We start from the raw sequence: 17813 nt of genomic DNA, 5'->3' as shown, positions 1-17813 counted from the left end.
CGCTGAGGCCTATTTTGCTCGGCAAACTGATCATGCGCGAAGCACGTGGCGCCGGCGGGGAGGGTGGCGAGGCGGTGCCGGGAACACGGGCGCCACGCCGCGCTTACCTTCGGCGACTTCCAAAGGGCCTTGGGATTTGCGGAGCTCCTTTACCGTTTCCAAGAACTCTTTCCCGCCAGCCTTTTCCAAGGCCTTACCTGCGGAGAACAAGGGAAGCCATGGCTGTTGTCCTTTTCAAAGTCACCGGTCACACTGTTTCGCACAGTTTCAGTAGGCCAGAAAACAGATAACCAACCGCACTTGCAAAGCAGGAATCCCACTTTGCAGTCGGGTTGCCAGCGGTCCCTGCTGGCAGGGGTCTCTGGGCTTCTGTCCAGCAGGGCTTAGATTCTAGCAAACTCTTTCAGAGGGCCTTTTTAAGGGGTGATTTGGCCGTAAGCAGTCTCACGACATGAATCCTGAAGGTGATTTTTAGAAATCGAAGTACAGTTGACACACGATGTTACGTGAGTTTCAGGCGTGCAACATAGTGACTGGACAACTCTACACATTGTGCTGTGCTCCCCACCAGGGTAGCCGCCATCTGTCACCATACAGCACGGTCACAATACCATCGCCTATATACCCTATGCTGTACTAAGGGTGAATTTATCTATCTATCTATTTAGAGTGAGCAGGGGAGAGGCAGAGAAAGAGGGAGAGAGAGAGAATCCCAAGCAGGCCCCGAGCTGCCAGCATAGAGCCCCATGCGGGGCTCAAACTCAGGAACCGTGAGATCATGACCTGAGCCAACACCCAGAGTGACACTTAACCAACTGAGCCACGCAGGCGCCCCTAAAGGTGAACTTTAAAAAAAATCGCGGCTCCGGTGTTCTGATCTCTGGGTTCAGGACCGCACGCTGTGGTGGTTAAATTCAGTGCCTTGGTGATTCGAAGGCCCACACGGGGGCGCATCTCACAGACCATGCACCGGGTCCTAAGCCTGGCGCCGGGCCCGAGGTGACAGCAGGAACCTCTGGGTGCAGACTCCAGGGGTCCCAATCCCATTTCACCACCACCTGCGTGTAGTGAGTCTGGTGGGCAGAGGCCAGACAAGTCTAGGGCAGCCTGCAGTGGTGTTCCACCAACCTGGGACTGGGTTTTCAATGGAAACACGCAACTCTGAGAGGCGCTCCTCTAAGGACCTTTCTGATGGGAGAGCCCTTGGGTCTCTGATGTTAGGACAATTCTCTACTTGGTATTTCAGGATTGTGCTTCCACGGAGGCCAAGTGGACCCCCCAACGGATGGCAGGACTCCACCTCTGGCCAGCAGGAACCCCTCATCTGGGCGCTGGGGCTCCTCATGCCTCTGAGATGGCGTAGGGAGTCTTGTCCACGCTAGGTGGTTGCTGCCCTTGGTGGGGGATGAGGCCTCTCCCCCTACGTGTTTTCATCTTCTAATGAACTTGGTGATCGCGCTGTCTGGGCCAAGTCTCAGCTCTCTCTCTTCACGGTTACGATGGTGGGAGCTGGTGAGGGAGCTTCCCACTCCCCACCCGCACCCTCAGGCGTATTTGGAGAGCCGCAGGGCGTTGTGCGGGTTATGGAGGAAAGGTGCCTGTTCCAGCGGTCAGTTTCCACTGGGGCTGGGAAGGGGCGGGGATTTCTTCACGAAGGTGCTTGGGTTTCAGTGATACAATTTGGAAATGGTAATCTTGGGCCTTCAGAGTCTCCTTCCTGGCCCTCAGACTCCCGGCCAGTGCTGATCTGCTGGGTCACAGAAGCCTGGAGAAGGCCAGGACCCGCAGCCAGCGGCCCATACGTGCCGAGAAGCATCGGAAACAGGTGCATTCTGCACCTGCACTCTGCACTGGGGCCCAGGGCCAGATGGGAGCGTGTAAAAGGCAAGGCGAGCCCACCCTCTTCCCCAAAGACTCCCAAGCATAAAGCAACCTGAAATGTCGATGGGGGGGGGACTTTCTCTCTATGGAAGCATTCCAGTGAAGAAAGGAAGGAATGCTAGAATTAGGATATGGCTCCCACGCACACAACCCCTAAGGAACGGACACACCTGGAGAAGGAGCATCAGTGGGAGTCACCCGCCTCCTGACGTAGAATATCCCATCACTGACCAAACAGTCTTACCCCCAATTTTTGAGCCTGAATCTCATTAGGACTCTAGATCCAACTACCAATTTATAAGAAGAACAGAGAAGAAACATGTTTAATGGCATCAGGAGCATGTAATCCATAAAATCCAGACTTGGGAAACCCTACAGGACAAATGGCCCAGCTTCTTCAAAAAACAAACTGGAAATAAAAAGAGAGAGAGAGAGAGAGAAAGAGGGAAAAGATATGAAAGGGGAACCGAGGGGCTATAAGAGATTCATCAGCTAATTGTGATGTGTGGACTTACTTGGATCCTGAATCAAACACATTTTTTTTTTTTAACGTTTTTATTTATTTTTGAGACAGAGAGACACAGAGCATGAACAGGGGAGGGTCAGCGAGAGGGAGACACAGAATCTGAAACAGGCTCCAGGCTCTGAGCCGTCAGCACAGAGCCCGATGCGGGGCTTGAACTCACGGACCGCGAGATCATGACCTGAGCCAAAGTCGGCTGCTTAACCAACTGAGCCACCCAGGCGCCCCTCAAACACATTTAAAAACAAACAAACTGGGGGCCGCTGGATGGCTCAATCGTTTAAGTGTCCAACTTCGGCTCAGGTCATGATCTCTCGGTCCGTGAGTTCGAGCCCCACGTCGGGCTCTGGGCTGACGGCTCAGAGCCTGGAGCCTGCTTCGGATTCTGTGTCTCCCTCTCTCCCTGCCCCCCGCCCCCCCGCCCCCACACTCTGTCTCTCTCAAAAATAAATAAACATTAACAAAATTCAAAACACAAACAAATTGGTATTTGTGACACAACTGAAATGTGAACAGTGACCGGGATGCGACAACATTACTATTTCTAGCTGTGATGATGGTACCGTGTCGAAAAGTTATGCTGTCGAAATGCTAGCCCTGATCATTCCGAAGAGCCCACAGACACGATGACTGGGGGGTGGGGGTGGGGTAGCACGAGAACAGGCTCGGGCAACTGGGTGTATGGGGTTTTCGTCATGCTCTTCCGTTATTTTTGTGTATGCTCGAATTTTTCTGGAACGACACACAGTGCTTTAAAAAGACTAAACCAGGGTCTTATCTGCAGGGGGTGATTGGTTTGGGTGATGGTCGTGGAAAATGGAATCATGATAGGAGGGACCCCTTCTAAACAGCACAGCAACAATAAAAAAAAAAAGACCGTCACTTATCAAATGTTTATGAGCCCGGCACTGTGCTAGCCTCATCCGTGTGTTACCTTATTTAACCTTCACGCTGTCCCTATGACATGGGTGCTATGGTTATCCTCACTTATAGGGGGAGGCAAGTGAGGTTCAGAGAGCTTGAGGAATCTGCCTAAAGTCACACAGCTCAGAGGTAATGGGTAAAATCTAGGACACAGACCCATCCTGACCCCAGAAGCCTCATTGCTGCGATCTGAGTTTTTGCCCCATTATCAGTGTTCTTTGTACCCTATTACCACCCTGCCACTTAAAAAAAAGAAAACTATCGTGATTGCTTTCCTGATATAGAAATGCAAACTCTAGAAATGATAGAATTGCACTTGAAGCAGATTAAGACTAAGGCTACTGGGGGGTAGTCTTTGCATACAGTGGGGGAGTTCAGGGCAGTTGACAAGGCCTGGGCTGGGTCTGAACAATGAAGAAGGAAGTTTTACAGTTTCTGTATACAAGAGAAGTCCTGTTTCTCTGCGTTGTGGTTCACCCTGCCCCCAGCCCCGAGGCTGTCCTATCTCCTTCTCAGCAAAGCAAGTGGCCTCTGATGCCCCTGGGGACACCTAAGTGAGCCCAGTGGCCTGGGCAACCCCCGCTCCACCCCCCCCCCCCCACCAGTCCTATTAACCCAAGGATGACACCCAAGCCCTGAATCCCAGGGATAAAGACCTTTTTTGCTCACTTTCTTTACTTTTTTCAATGGAGGGTTTAAGGCACTTCTGTCTTGTAAAAGTGGATAAGGTGGTGACCATTTAGAATGCCATTATTTCTAGTGTCCTTGAGAGCTTAGCCCTCCCTGTTCCTCCAGCTCGCCTGGGGAACAGCTCCCTTCCACCACCCGCGGGACAGGCTGCGATCCACCGGTAAAGTAACTCAACATACAGCCTCACAGACGACTTTCTCCAGATGTCCATTTCCTTTTTACCAAAGGTGTTCTTAATTTTTAGGCTCAAAATAAATGGGGAGGTTTACCCCAAACACGTACGACAATGTTTACAGCACTACGCATCCTTGCCCAAAGTAGAAACTATGCAAACGCTGTCGATGGTGGAAGGTCACCACGTTCTGGTGTATTCCTACAGCGGAATACCGCACGGCAAAGAAAATGAACGAACTGCAACCACGCCCAACAATACGGGCGCGTTTCATAGATACAAAGTCGAGCAAAAGATACGAACAAAGACGCACCGCATGGTTTCATTTATATGAAGTCCAGAACAGACGGCAGCCATCTGTGCTGGGAGGGGACAGGACAGCGGTTACCCGTGGAGGGAATGGTATGAGGGATGGGGGAGGGAGGGGGTTCTGGGGCGCCGATAGGGTTCTGCTTCATGATCAAGGTGCTGGTTACACAGACACGTTCACTGGGAGGAAAATTCGTCAAGCTGTGCACTAACGATCTGTTTTTACATGATGCGTCCGCGAACACTTCAAAAATATACCCAGATTAAAGACAAAATTAGGGGGCGCCTGGGTGGCGCAGTCGGTTAGGCGTCCGACTTCAGCCAGGTCACGATCTCGCAGTCCGGGAGTTCGAGCCCCGCGTCAGGCTCTGGGCTGATGGCTCAGAGCCTGGAGCCTGTTTCCAATTCTGTGTCTCCCTCTCTCTCTGCCCCTCCCCCGTTCATGCTCTGTCTCTCTCTGTCCCAAAAATAAATAAATGTTGAAAAAAAAAAAAAAGACAAAATTAGTTACTTTCTGGTAGTGCCGTCTAATTACACCCAAAGGACGGAGTGTGATGTGGTCCCCCAAGTCGAGGAGATCTGGTCGACCACGGCCAACTTCACAAGAACTTGCCCAAACAGTGGGCTCCCCTTTGGAACCTCTACCGAATTCTCAGGACCTTACCTATGTCTTCCTTGAGGTCAATTTCGGCTGTGGTTGGGTGGACAATGCCCTCCACTCTCATGGAGCCAATATGGCTGATGTCACTCTGGGTCAGGGAGAGCTGCGTCAGGAAGGAAAGACGGAGAGTGTGGGAGAGATCAAGTCCTATTAAAAGTCTTCATATTTTACCTCCCATCTGTTAATTCTCTCAGTTATTTACACTGAATTGTCACCATAAAGGGCCGCGGTGGGAGCGACCGTCTCGGGGTGTTTGGTCTTCCGGAAGCTCTTCTCAGCCCAGTGGATTTGACTGTCACACTGAGCATCAAATCTGTCTCCTCTTCCGGGAGCAGGAATGGGCCCTCCCTGTTTCTTCCTTTCCCTCTAGCTTATGCCTCCGTTTCCCAGTCCAGATGGCCTTGGCGTCTGGTGGCATGTGGTCTGAGCAGTTCCCGCCAGGGAAGCCCGGGATGGCTCTCCCCGGCTCCCCTCAGGCCCCTGCATTCTTCCCAGAGCAGGGGACAGGAACGTGTGGCCGACGACCCTGATGTCCCTTCCGGGGACAGGGATGCGTGGCCGACGACCTGGCTCGAGGATAGTGGCGGGCTCTAGGATTCCAACCTGCCTATGTCTGGCCACCCTGCCTTTTGGGGACCACACTCTTAGGGCTGCGCTTGTGACAGGCCGCCCTGCGCGCTCATAACTGAGTGGAATGCAGAACATTTTCCCTTGTCTCCCCGTGCGAGCGTGACAGTTCCGTTCCCCTGAGACAAGCCAGAGAAGGCCAGTTACCATGCGACCGCGGCCAGCCCCTGGAGGGGAGGGACTTCAGCTCCACACCTTTGCTTTCCTGCTTTCGCCAGTGAAGAATTAGGAACCCACCACATACACACTCTTTTGTAACACGCTCTTCCCAATGGCTTCTCTAGAAGTGCATCCTATTATCAGGCTGTGAACACTCAGCCACCAGAGGTATGATTAACTGACTGTTGCCTTGTGTATCTTATTTCAGCCCCATTTGACTTGGTAGATAAATTGTCTGCTCCGTACACTGTATGCTAGTGGGAATGAATTATTTGCATGTCCGTCTGGGCTGCTGCTATGCTGCTGAAGGCTGTTCAGATGTATAGCCCGCTTGTCCGCTTTCTGCATTCCAGAAAGGCAAGTAGACTGAATTATTGGCAAATGATTCATTTCTAACACCAGGGATATTCAGGAAACGTAGATCTCTATTCTCTTGCCCTGATACATTACATCGAAACACGCAAGGCTGGCCTCCCAGAGTCGTTTGAGAAGGTTAGCTAAGGATGTGTGGGGCAGGCGTAGAAATGACTGGGGTGCTGGGGCGTTCCCGGCCACGATGCCATTCTATGGCCTGACCGGGAAGATGGCCTGTGCTTACCTTTGGCTGACCGGCGCCGGCATGAATAATTCTCGGCACTAAAGCGTTTGTTTACTCTCACAATGTAGACGCTGCCATAGCTCTTTAGTGTAAGCGTGAATAATTCAAGACCGGAGTGAAAGTCGTGTTAGGGGAACGAGGGATGAAGGAAACATCATTGCCCGCAAACGGTAGGTTATAAAAATGCAACAGTGTTTTTACTGCAGCACATGACAATTCTCTTTATTACCTTCTGCCCTAGAACGAGGCTTTTAGATGACAGAATGGTGAATCCGTCCCCCGGCCCATCTTCGGAGGTGGAATTTGAAGTTCCTTCTTTATCGCTGTCCTTTGGTTTGGACTGTTGGTAGAAATCAGAAGGACAGGTGGGAGATAATTCAGGAAAAGCCCAGAGTGGCTTTATCGAGCCCTCCCTCTGGCTATCACCACCTTGGATATGAAAGGAGGTGGCGGGTGTTATGTTCCGCCGTCCTCGATGGAGGGACGCAAGGGAGCAACAGGAGGGAAAGAGAAGGGCGTAGCCCCAAGTAAAGTGTGTTCAAGAGGTCCACAGGCATGTGTAGTCCTTCCTCCGACTGGACACAGGTACACTGTCGTTCTTTGCAAGGCCTGCAGCTTAAGATGGCAGGCGTCGGAACCAAGTGGGGTCATTCATAGCCCGCTGTTCAACCTCCCTTCTCCCCAGGATTTCCTTGGGGCACAGAGGCAGTGGCGTGAACTCTTACACATCTTTTGTGTTATCGCGGAGTTCTGCGGAATGGAAATTTGACGACCTTTGTGGCAGCGCTGTCTACTAGAACTTTCTGTGAGCACGGAAATGCCCTCTGCCTGCTGAGCACTTGAAATGTGGGTGGCGCAACCAAGGAACTGAATTTTGTTTTTAAAATGTCCCCAGACGGGCTCTACACTGTTAGTGCAGAGTCCAATGCGGGGCTTGAACTCACAACCGGCAAGCTCATGACCTGAGCTGCTGCCTGACCCACTGAGCCACCCAGGCGCCCCCAAGGAACTGAATTTTTACTCTGATTTAGTTTTAATGAATTCCAGTGCAAAGAGCCGCACGTGGCTAGTGGTTTATCGTGGTGGCCAGCTGATGAAAACATCTCCGAGTTATAGCTACCTAGCACATGAGGCTGTCCTGAATGCCTGAAATCCCACTGGCTGAACCCAGCCGACCATCTGGGGGAGACAGACAGTCTGTGACAAACACAGCCTGGAGCTCTGAAGAGAAATACAAAGCAGAGTTCCAGGCTATCATCTCTCCCTTACAATTTTGTCGGGGGCAGTGGAAGCATCTGGAAACACGAAGGCCACCCATGCTTTGGGTTTGGAAACCTCTAGTAGTCCCTGCTTGGTGATTTAAGCTCTAGTCTCAGAGGCCCTTTGCCATTTTCTCCCAGTGGGGGGAGCCCCCAACCCGTCAACCATGATGGGGACTCTGGGTGCTTCAACCTTCTCCTGTTCTCTGAGCATCCCTGGCTCACACAGGCAACCCAGGCTCACCTTTTTGGACGTCCGTGGTTTGGCAGCCTTGGATTTCTTGCCTCCCTTCTTGCCTGACGCCGCCTTCCTTCCTCTTTTCTCCGGGGGAGGGGAGAGGATCGTTTCCGACTTGCCTTTGGTCCCTCGCTTTTTGGCCAGCAGTTCGGGATGAATTCTGGGTAGGACACCTCCACTGGCGATGGTCACTCCTTTTAGCAGCTGAAGAGAGAAACGCGTGAGCTCGGGCGCTGGTTCTGGATTTAATACAGTTCTAACGGATGGCAAAACAAGTGTTAAATCTGGTCTTTGCTTTCCCAAAGCATGATGGGTGGTTTAACTAGCTTTCCTGTTCCACTGGTAGAGCGAGTCTCTGTAGGTATCATAGCATCCTATGTCTCATACAGAAAGCAAAACCAACAAGGGAAGATGAAAGGGTGAGGAGGCTGAAACCAGGGCTGTTGCTCAGGGAGGGAGCACAGCTTGACAAAACTGGGTTCAAAGGTCGATGTTAGGGCTAGACCCAGTTAACAACAGACCTCCACACTCTTGATCACGCATTCCATCAGTAAAATGTGTTTGACCATGCACCTCTCAATTAATACGTTTACTTTCTAAACAATTGACATGTACTACTGCATTAATATAGTCTGCACATCCCCAAGTAGTGCCTGTCTACAAGGTCTACAACCAGGGCGGGTCCATGGACAGTTAGAGTTACTGTCAGGGTCAAGAGAGATACAGGAATTGCAAGGAAGAGTCCAGAAACTTTTACAGCAACCTGACAGAGGTATCGTAGATCTATTGGATCTAATACCAAAAGGTTGTGGCTTGTGGTTGGTATGTTGTTTTTTAAAAACTTTTCTAGCAATTATTTTTTATTGTATTTTTGGAAATTACCAGTCCACGATGGATTGGAGATAAGAACTGATTCTTCACATCACACACAATTTGAAAAGAACAAGATTAGAATACAAATTCTTGGACTATCTACCGACTATCTAGCACTTCCTGGGAGAGGCATTCACGGCAACTTTGGAGTTAGTTCCGTAATATAGAGAAGATTCTCCTGCCCTCATCAGAATGAGTTGTCCACGATGTTTGCGCGAAGAAATCATGAACAACATATACGCACGGCACCTTCCCCAGCTACACGGAGAGCTTGCTTTTAGAGAGGACAGGAAGGTCTGGAAAGACCCAAATGTATAATGGGTCATTTCCAGAGGCAATTTTATTTTCTATCTGAATGATATAGCTAGCGGGATTTCTTCATCTCTTACATGGTCTGGAAAATTTGTTGTATTGATGTGATTGGGAACTGTAGCAGGAATGACTTATAACCAACGGGGTCCGCATGCGACAGTGTGTTTGGCAAACCCGTTCTGCGGCTTGTGTCCGTGCTTCAGACAGACCTACCTGATTGAGTTCCTCATCGTTGGCAACTGCTAGCAGGATGTGTCTTGGGGCTATCCGGGCCTTCTTGTTGTCCCTTGCGGCATTCCCAGCCAATTCTAGAATTTCCGCTGAAATCACAAGAGGGAGTTAATAGGCAATCTACAGAATGGGGTCTGAGGTTTTTGGAGCTTTTCTTTGGAAACGGTCTCTGAATTGGATCACATTTATTCGTTTGTCAGTCTCATGTCTGGGCCTGGAAAGAAATCCAGAATGCTGGAAAGAACTCAGATTCCAGATGAGTAAGATATATTTTTAAAAAAAAAATTTTTTTTTTCAACATTTATTTATTTTGGGGACAGAGAGAGACAGAGCATGAACGGGGGAGGGGCAGAGAGAGAGGGAGACACAGAATCAGAAACAGGCTCCAGGCTCTGAGCCATCAGCCCAGAGCCTGATGCAGGGCTCGAACTCACGGACCGCGAGATCGTGACCTGGCTGAAGTCGGACGCTTAACCGACTGCGCCACCCAGGCGCCCCAGATGAGTAAGATATTTAAGCAAGACCTGATAGACCATCCTGTGGCAGTCTTCGAGTTGCCCTCGACATTAATTCTGCGCCATCTTCCTTAATATTTGGACCTCTGATTTTTTTTGTTGAGCCCATAAACACAGGAAGGAAGACAGGATTTCCCAACCTCCCTTGTTGAGAACTGTGGTCATGTGACTACATTCTGGCCAATGAAAGACAAGTAATTTTACTGTATGGTGCTTCCAAAAGTGCCCATCCATGAAGGGAATGTACCTTCTTCCCTTTCTGCTGGCCGACTGGGGACATGATGGCTGGATTTGGCCAAGAGGAAGAGCAAGATAGAAGGAACTGGAGTTTCTTTCTTTTTTTTTTTTTTTAAACATTTTTATTTATTTTTGAGACAGAGTGAGACAGAGCATGAATGGGGGAGGGTCAGAGAGAGGGAGACACAGAATCCGAAACAGGCTCCAGGCTCTGAGCTGTCAGCACAGAGCCCGACGCGGGGCTCGAACTCACGGACCGCGAGATCATGACCTGAGCCGAAGTCGGCCGCTCAACCGACCGGGCCACCCAGGTGCCCCAAGGAACTGGAGTTTCTTATGATGGTGGTGACTCCTGACTAGACTGTCCTTACTCCCGGACGGTCTTCTATAGACTTATTTTGTATATGAGGACAGAGATAAACTCTCTTGTTTAAGCCACAGGAGTTAACTCTTGTTAAGCAGGAGTTAATTCCGACCAATACAGAGCCCTAACATAGGACCTGAGTTTCTTTTAGCCTAAGGAGAGAGGGCCATAGTGAGGTAGGTTAAAGTCTGTCTTTGGTACCCATTGGGACCCTTTTTAGAATCTCCCTTTCTTCTTTGCTTGGTGCCCTAGGTCCCTCCTGTCCTAAAGGAAAGGGATGGGAAAAACTAACTTGTACCGTGGGGTGAGGATATGCTTAGCCCAGAAAGTGAATTCTGAACAGGGATACCTACAAAGCCTGGAAAGGAAGGTATTTGGGGCTTGGGGGGTTTCCACATATCCCTTAGGCTCTAAGCATGACTAAGCACGTTTAAGAAACATGTCATCTGGGGCGCCTGGGTGGCGCAGTCGGTTAAGCGTCCGACTTCAGCCAGGTCACAATCTCGCGGTCCGTGAGTTCGAGCCCCGCGTTGGGCTCTGGGCTGATGGCTCGGAGCCTGGAGCCTGTTTCTGATTCTCTGTCTCCCTCTCTCTCTGCCCCTCCCCTGTTCATGCTCTGTCTCTCTCTGTCCCAAAAATAAATAAAAAACGTTGAAAAAAAAATTAAAAAAAAAAAAAGAAACATGTCATCTGATAAATGTAAAAGAGTTGAGGGGCGCCTGGGTGGCTCAGTCGGTTAAGCGTCCGACTTCAGCTCAGGTCATGATCTGGTCGTTCATGAGTTCGAGCCCCGTGTCCGGCTCTGTGCTGCCAGCTCAGAGCCTGGAGCCTGCTTCGGATTCTGTGCCTCCCTCTCTCCCTGCCCCTCCTCTGCTCATGCTCTGTGTCTCCCTCTCTCAAAGATAAAATAAAAGATGAAAATAAAATTAAATTAAAAAAATAAAAGAGTCGATAAAGAAGAATTTTCCTGAAACTATTTTACATGTCATCAAAATTTGTATTTATTTATTTATTTAAAATTTTAAAATAGTGTTTATTTATTTTTGAGAGAGTGCAAGCAGGGAAGGGGGAGAGAGGCGGGCAGAGGATCTGAAGCAGGCTCCAGGCTCTGAGCCGACAACGGAAAGCCTGCTGTGGGGCTCGAACTCGTGAACCACAAGATCGTGACCCGAGCCGAAGTCGGACGCTCAACCGACTGAGCCTCCCAGGTGCCCCTGTTATCACAGTTTTTAGTCAAAATTAAAAAAAAAATCTGTAGACTTACCATCTGTTTGTTTTCCCCTTCCTCCTCTCCTATTTCTTTCCTCCTCAATTTCAGAGGGATGTTCTGCTAATCAAATTTGTCTGCCTTCAAAAGTATTAATGAGCCCTCAAAGAAAAATTCTTTCCCTTAGAAAACTAGAGGCAATGTGCCAATGTGTTGTCTCACTGATAATGTGGCGGCGAAGTGTGTGTGTGCGTGCGTGTGTGTTGGGAGAATTTGCTGGTACAATGGCATAAACGCTAAGCCCTAAAATTAACAGGCGATTCTGTGTGAATCTTCACAATCAACCTAATTTCAAATAAATAGCGCATAAAATTGCCATCACTCATAAAAATCTATGGCAATAAAAAACTGCCTAAGTGTGCCGTATTAACTAAGCAAATGTGATTAACAAAAAATTAGAATAAAGTAAGCATTAGAGTTAAATATTTATATGGAATTTCCATAATGGAAGGCGCTAAATCACTGCGAATTCACTCTCACAACATCTTTTCCAGATTATTAAGCAATGCATATTGTGTTTACCAACAATCCATTTATACGGTGACGGTGACATTTTCTGAATCAGAGCCTGGGGGGCCGTGGTTTGAGAAGTGTGGGCATACTTGTTGGGACAATGGGATAGAGTATTTGAAATTCATGCCCTATTAGATCATCTGGTTGGCTGCATTCAGGCTGCTGCCCACCCCTTTCCTTCCCTTAAAAGAAGGGTTCGCATCATGGAGAATTGTGGCTATAAAGCTTTCACAGATGGGCTTCCTTTTCTGACTCTAGGGTAAATGTGCAGCTCCCCGTTGTGCCCAATAAAAAGGAGTTATCTGCACCTGCCCAGCTTGGGGGTCCCACACCCGGGAGGAAGGAGCACTCACCACACCCGGGAGGAAGGAGCACTCACCACACCCGGGAGGAAGGAGCACTCACCACACCCGGGAGGAAGGAGCACTCACCACACCCGGGAGGAAGGAGCACTCACCACACCCGGGAGGAAGGAGCACTCACCACACCCGGGAGGAAGGAGCACTCACCACACCCGGGAGGAAGGAGCACTCACCACACCCGGGAGGAAGGAGCACTCACCACACCCGGGAGGAAGGAGCACTCACCACACCCGGGAGGAAGGAGCACTCACCACACCCGGGAGGAAGGAGCACTCACCACACCCGGGAGGAAGGAGCACTCACCACACCCGGGAGGAAGGAGCACTCACCACACCCGGGAGGAAGGAGCACCCACTCTTTTCTATTCTAGATTGGATGGGGTCAAGGAGCCTCCCAATTTTAAGCTTCTGAGCGGCTGAATTTAATTTAGCATCTTGGGTTATCACTTTCCTGCCTGTGTCACCTGCCCTGAGAGGAAGACGTTAAGCATCCTGCTGAGTTCCTCAAATTAGCTGTCAGCATGAGAGGCAGCGCTAAATGGGAAGCCTTACAGATCTGGAGCCTTCGGGAAGCCCCCGGGGTCAGGTTATTTTCAGCCTGACAGACGGAGGCACGGACACTGGATTCACAGATGGACAGTCTGCCGGAATCAAAGGCAGCTCGGCCGGACACCAAGGGCGGTGATTCAGCAGGCAGACCCACGCGGGGCACGCAGGCAAGGCTCGGCGGGAGGCCGCTCGGCTTCTGGACCTGCCCTTCCGAAATCAGTTATAAGAGAGAAAACCTTGATTCTGCGCTCTAGTGTAAAAGCAGAGGTAGAGGTTTTTTTATAGGAAAACTTAAAAAAAAAGTTTTTATTTATATATTTAGAGGGTGGAGGGAAGGGGCAGAGACAGACAGACTCGCACGCGGGCTTCATGATGACAGGACAGAGCCTGAGGCGGGGCTCGATCTCATGAACCGTGAGATCATGACCTGAGCCGAAATCAAGACTTAACCGACTGAGCCACCCAGGTGCCCCAAGGAGAAAAACTCTTCAATAATACACAGCTGAAAATCTAGATCTGGGAGTTCTCTTCTCTGCAGAATGTTTAGTCTGGACACGCCTTGGGACAAGGACTTCGCGGTTTAAATGTCTGAAATAACAATCACTATTCATATTTTTCCAATGTCATTATGACAAATATAGTCACAGGAACTGTTTACAGTCGTTACGTTCTCGAGTGATTTTACTGGTCTTGAGACCCTTCTGCTGGCAGTCAGTAGGAAAAACGGGTTTATGGAGCCCAAAGGTGTTTTGCTGAAAATTCTGTGAGATGATTATTATTCTGTGAACTGGTGGAGATTTCCACGGAAGTCTATATTCTCGGAAGTCACACCTCCAGCTATAGGAAGCATCTGGAATACAGCTTAGAATCCGGTAGTAAAAAAAAAAAAAAAGATTTCTCTAGCCAAAAGGGATGTTGGAAAGCTCATGGCTCACATAATTTTGGAAGAGCCGTGTCCTCTCATTTTGTCCAGGATCTAAAGCAACGTTAGACATCCCGGCCCACAGGACATGGGAGACAGCACAGCCAATGTAGGGCTGGGACAGGCGGCATGGAGTGGCCGCTCCTTCAAGACTGTCTCCTTCCTTAGCCCCTTCTTTCTTGCCCGTTTGCCCATGAGGTGACGGTGACCCCGAGGACCATCTGGGCCCTCTGGTCTGCTCGGGCCATGCAGTCTTCTGGGAAAACCCATCCACTCATGGCTCGAGCCACCCTTGCCCATGTTATCAGATCTGTACCTCCTGCCGTGATGTCACCTGGACAGCCTCACCTGGTGTTCCACAGGTCAATCAAACTCACCGCATCCCCAAATCCAAATCGTCCCCCTTGGGGTCGGCACACCATCCGCACACAGCTCCTACCGGAGACCTGAGAATCAATCACACGCCTTTGGCCAACTTCTCCACACCTATAGCCATTACTTGAGTGAAGGCTCTCTTCTCTTGGAGCCCAGATAATTGTAATGGCTGTCCAAGTGGCTTCCCCGCCCCCGTTTTTGTCCTCCTCCAGATCCATGGCAGAGAGGCCACTGCTGGCCCATAGGTGCCTTTGTACAAATTAGAAAAAGACATTCCTTCTGCCAGATGCTTTACTTCTCTAGAACAATACCCTTTACTGCCATCTGCCGGGAATGCTCGTAATACACATACAAGTCTTTGAGATCCGTGATGCGAACGATACTCCCTTCGATGCGTGCCCTTGCACAGTGTACAACCTGCACAACCATACGTGTGGCCCTGGCTGCCAAAGGGATCTTTTCAAAACATAAATATTATAAATGAAAATCATTAGATAAAAAAGTGTTTGTGTTAAACGGGTAGTCCCAATTGTCGGAAATGATGTCAACGAAGGTCTTCTATGTGGCACAATGACTTAAGTCACCCTGAGATTCAAGCTTTTTAAAAAACCTATTTACCCTTTCAATTAAAAAATGTTACAGAACATTTTCTCACCATAAAAACGATTTCAATTCTTCATTTTCAACATCTTACATTTACATTGTATCTATTGGTGGTAAATACAAAATTATTTCCCAGAATTTCGGGCTTGCTTTTTTAGTCCATTTTCCCTCGCTACCATTGGAGACGCACACTGGATCAACGTTTTACAGATCGACAAAGTAAAGTATGAATGTGCTGTCCGTTCTGGGAGGCTTGGGACGTCTCAGGTGGAAAGGATGTTCTAGATGAACGGTCCAGCACATGCCAGATTGTGTCACCTCCTCCCTTTTTGGGGACTAGACACACCTCATGGCTCTAGCATCGGGGTGATGTGTGAACCCAGGCCCAGCCAGGAGGCCAGTCTGGAGAAATCAGGCAGGCAGACTGCTCTCTCTCACCCAGAGTAGCTGAAAATTTGTGCAACTTTCCTTTTCGGCTAAGTAAGCCCCCCACCCCCAAGCCTTCTCTTACTGGCCGTTCATGTGGCCCTAGGTTCCCTTTCTGAGGCACTGAGGGGGAGAGAGGATCTTCAGAGACCCCAGTCATGAATCTGAAGGGAGTGGTAAGCTGGCCACGGGAAATCGCCGACCCAGGCCTGGTCGACCCTGTCCTGGCCCGCTGCCAGGACATCAGTGGGCAAATTCCAGGTCTCTGCTATTGACATCAGGGCAGGAGGTAAGAGCAGAACAGTGCAACTTAAAAGCTGCCTTAGGAGGTTCAGCTTGGAGAGTCGGCGAAGGTGATGCTCTCCGTGGAGGAGGAGGGTGTCTGCCAGAGGCCGATGGGACACTGTGGTGTGCTCATCTGTCCCCGGCAGCCCCTCTCCTTCTGGGAGCCTGGGGAGGGAACTTCCCCCCTGAGCAGAGCCTCCAGCCAGCTCTGGGGTCCCCGGGGGCCCCATCTCCCCGATGAGCTCCTTGTCTCGGGCCTCTCCCCCTCTTCCAGGGGAATCCCTCTGGTAGGCTGGTGAGGCCTGTGGGCCCCTTCTCAGAATAATGGCGGCTCTTCCTTTCATTGTGGTAAAACAGGCGTGGCATGAAATTGACCATTCTGACCATTTGCAGGCGAATAACTCGGTGGCATTCAGTAATTCACAATATTGGGCCACCATCACAGCCATCCACCTCCTGCCCTTCATCTTCCTTAAACGGGGAGCTCCATGCCCATCAGACTCTAAGGCCCATCCCACCCCAGCCCCCCTTGGCCCCTACAGCTGCCGCTCTCCCCTCTGTCTCTTTGCACTTGACTACTCTGCTGGCTTATTTCCATCTCCTTTTGCACAAAGTCTTCGAGCCTCATCCATGCTGTAGCACGCGTCAGAATTTCATTCCTTTAAAAAAAATTCTTTTCAAGGTTTATTTAGTTTTTGAGAGAGAGAGAGAGAGAGAGAGACAGTGGGGGAGGCGCCGAGAGAGAGAGAGGGAGACACAGAATCGGAAGCAGGCTGTGCGCTGTCGGCCCAGAGCTTGACGCGGGGCTCAAACCCACGAACCGCGAGATCGCGCCCTGAGCCGAAGCTGGACGCTTAACCGACGGAGCCGCCCGGGTGCCTCAGACTTTCATTCCTTTTTATGGCTGAATGATATTCCACTGCGTGGATCCACATCTTGTTTATCCACGCGTCTGGTGACACTCGAGTTGTTTCCATTTTTTGGCTATTGTGGTAATGCCGCATGAATGTTTGTGTATAAATATGTGTTTAAGTCTCTGATTTCAATTCTTTTGGGCATATACCTAGAAGTGGAATTGCTGGGTCATAAGATAATTCCATGACTCTTTAGCTTCTGTTTTTAATGAGCATTTTCTTTTAGTTGCAATATAGTTAACATACAGTGTAAAATCAGTTTCAGATGTATAATACAGCGGTTCAACAAATCCATATATCATTCAGTGCTCATCACAAGTGCACTCCTTAATCCCCAGCATATATATTACCCCCCTCCCACCCCCTCCCCTCTGGCAACCATCAGTATGTTCTCTATAATTAAGAGTCTTTCTTGGCTCGTCTCTCTCTTTTTGCTCATTTGTCTTGTTTCTTAAATTCCACATATGAGTGAAATAATATTGTTATTTGTCTTTCTCTGGATGACTTATTTCACTTAGCGTAATACTCTCTTGATCCATCCATGTCGTTACGCACGGCAAGATGTCATTCTTTTTTATGGCTGAGTAATATTCCACTCTGCGTGTGTGTGCGTGTGTGTGTGTGTATCTCACCTCTTCTTTATTCATCTATGGATGGGCACTTGGGCTGTTTCCATACATTGGCTATTGTAAATAATGCTGCAATAAACATAGGGGTGCATGCGTCCCTTTTAATTAGCGATTTTATACTTTTTAGATTGTAGAGTCATTCTATTTTTAACTTTTTGAGGAATCTCCATACTGTCCTCCACAGTGGCCGCACCAGTTTGACTCCCGCCAATAGCGCGTGAGGGTTTGTGCGTGGTGTAAGAAAGTGGTCCAGCTCATTCGTTTGCGTTCTTCTTCTCTCTTTCTTTCTACTGAAAGCTGTCCAGTTTTCCCAACACCATTTGTTGAAGAGACTGTGTTTTTCGCATTGGATCGTTTCCTGCTTTGTCAAAAATTAATCGACCATATAATTGTGGG

At 49.5% G+C, this 17813-nt stretch overlaps 1 protein-coding gene across 1 annotated transcript in view; it reads right to left on the bottom strand.

The window, feature by feature from the left end:
* MACROH2A2 (macroH2A.2 histone) overlaps positions 1-17813 on the bottom strand; it is a 58057-nt gene that overhangs the window by 9022 nt on the left and 31222 nt on the right. The window contains exons 3-7 of the mRNA XM_023240513.2: positions 9440-9546; positions 8048-8245; positions 6774-6884; positions 5164-5263; positions 108-197 (exon numbers count right to left, since the gene is read on the bottom strand). Of these exons, the coding sequence (XP_023096281.1) occupies positions 108-197; positions 5164-5263; positions 6774-6884; positions 8048-8245; positions 9440-9546 (606 nt within the window). The remainder of the gene's footprint in view (positions 1-107; positions 198-5163; positions 5264-6773; positions 6885-8047; positions 8246-9439; positions 9547-17813) is intronic.

The sequence above is a fragment of the Felis catus genome, chromosome D2 (genome assembly GCF_018350175.1).
Source record: "Felis catus isolate Fca126 chromosome D2, F.catus_Fca126_mat1.0, whole genome shotgun sequence".
Taxonomy (NCBI): domain Eukaryota; kingdom Metazoa; phylum Chordata; class Mammalia; order Carnivora; family Felidae; genus Felis; species Felis catus.
This window is presented reverse-complemented; position numbering and strand designations above follow the sequence as displayed.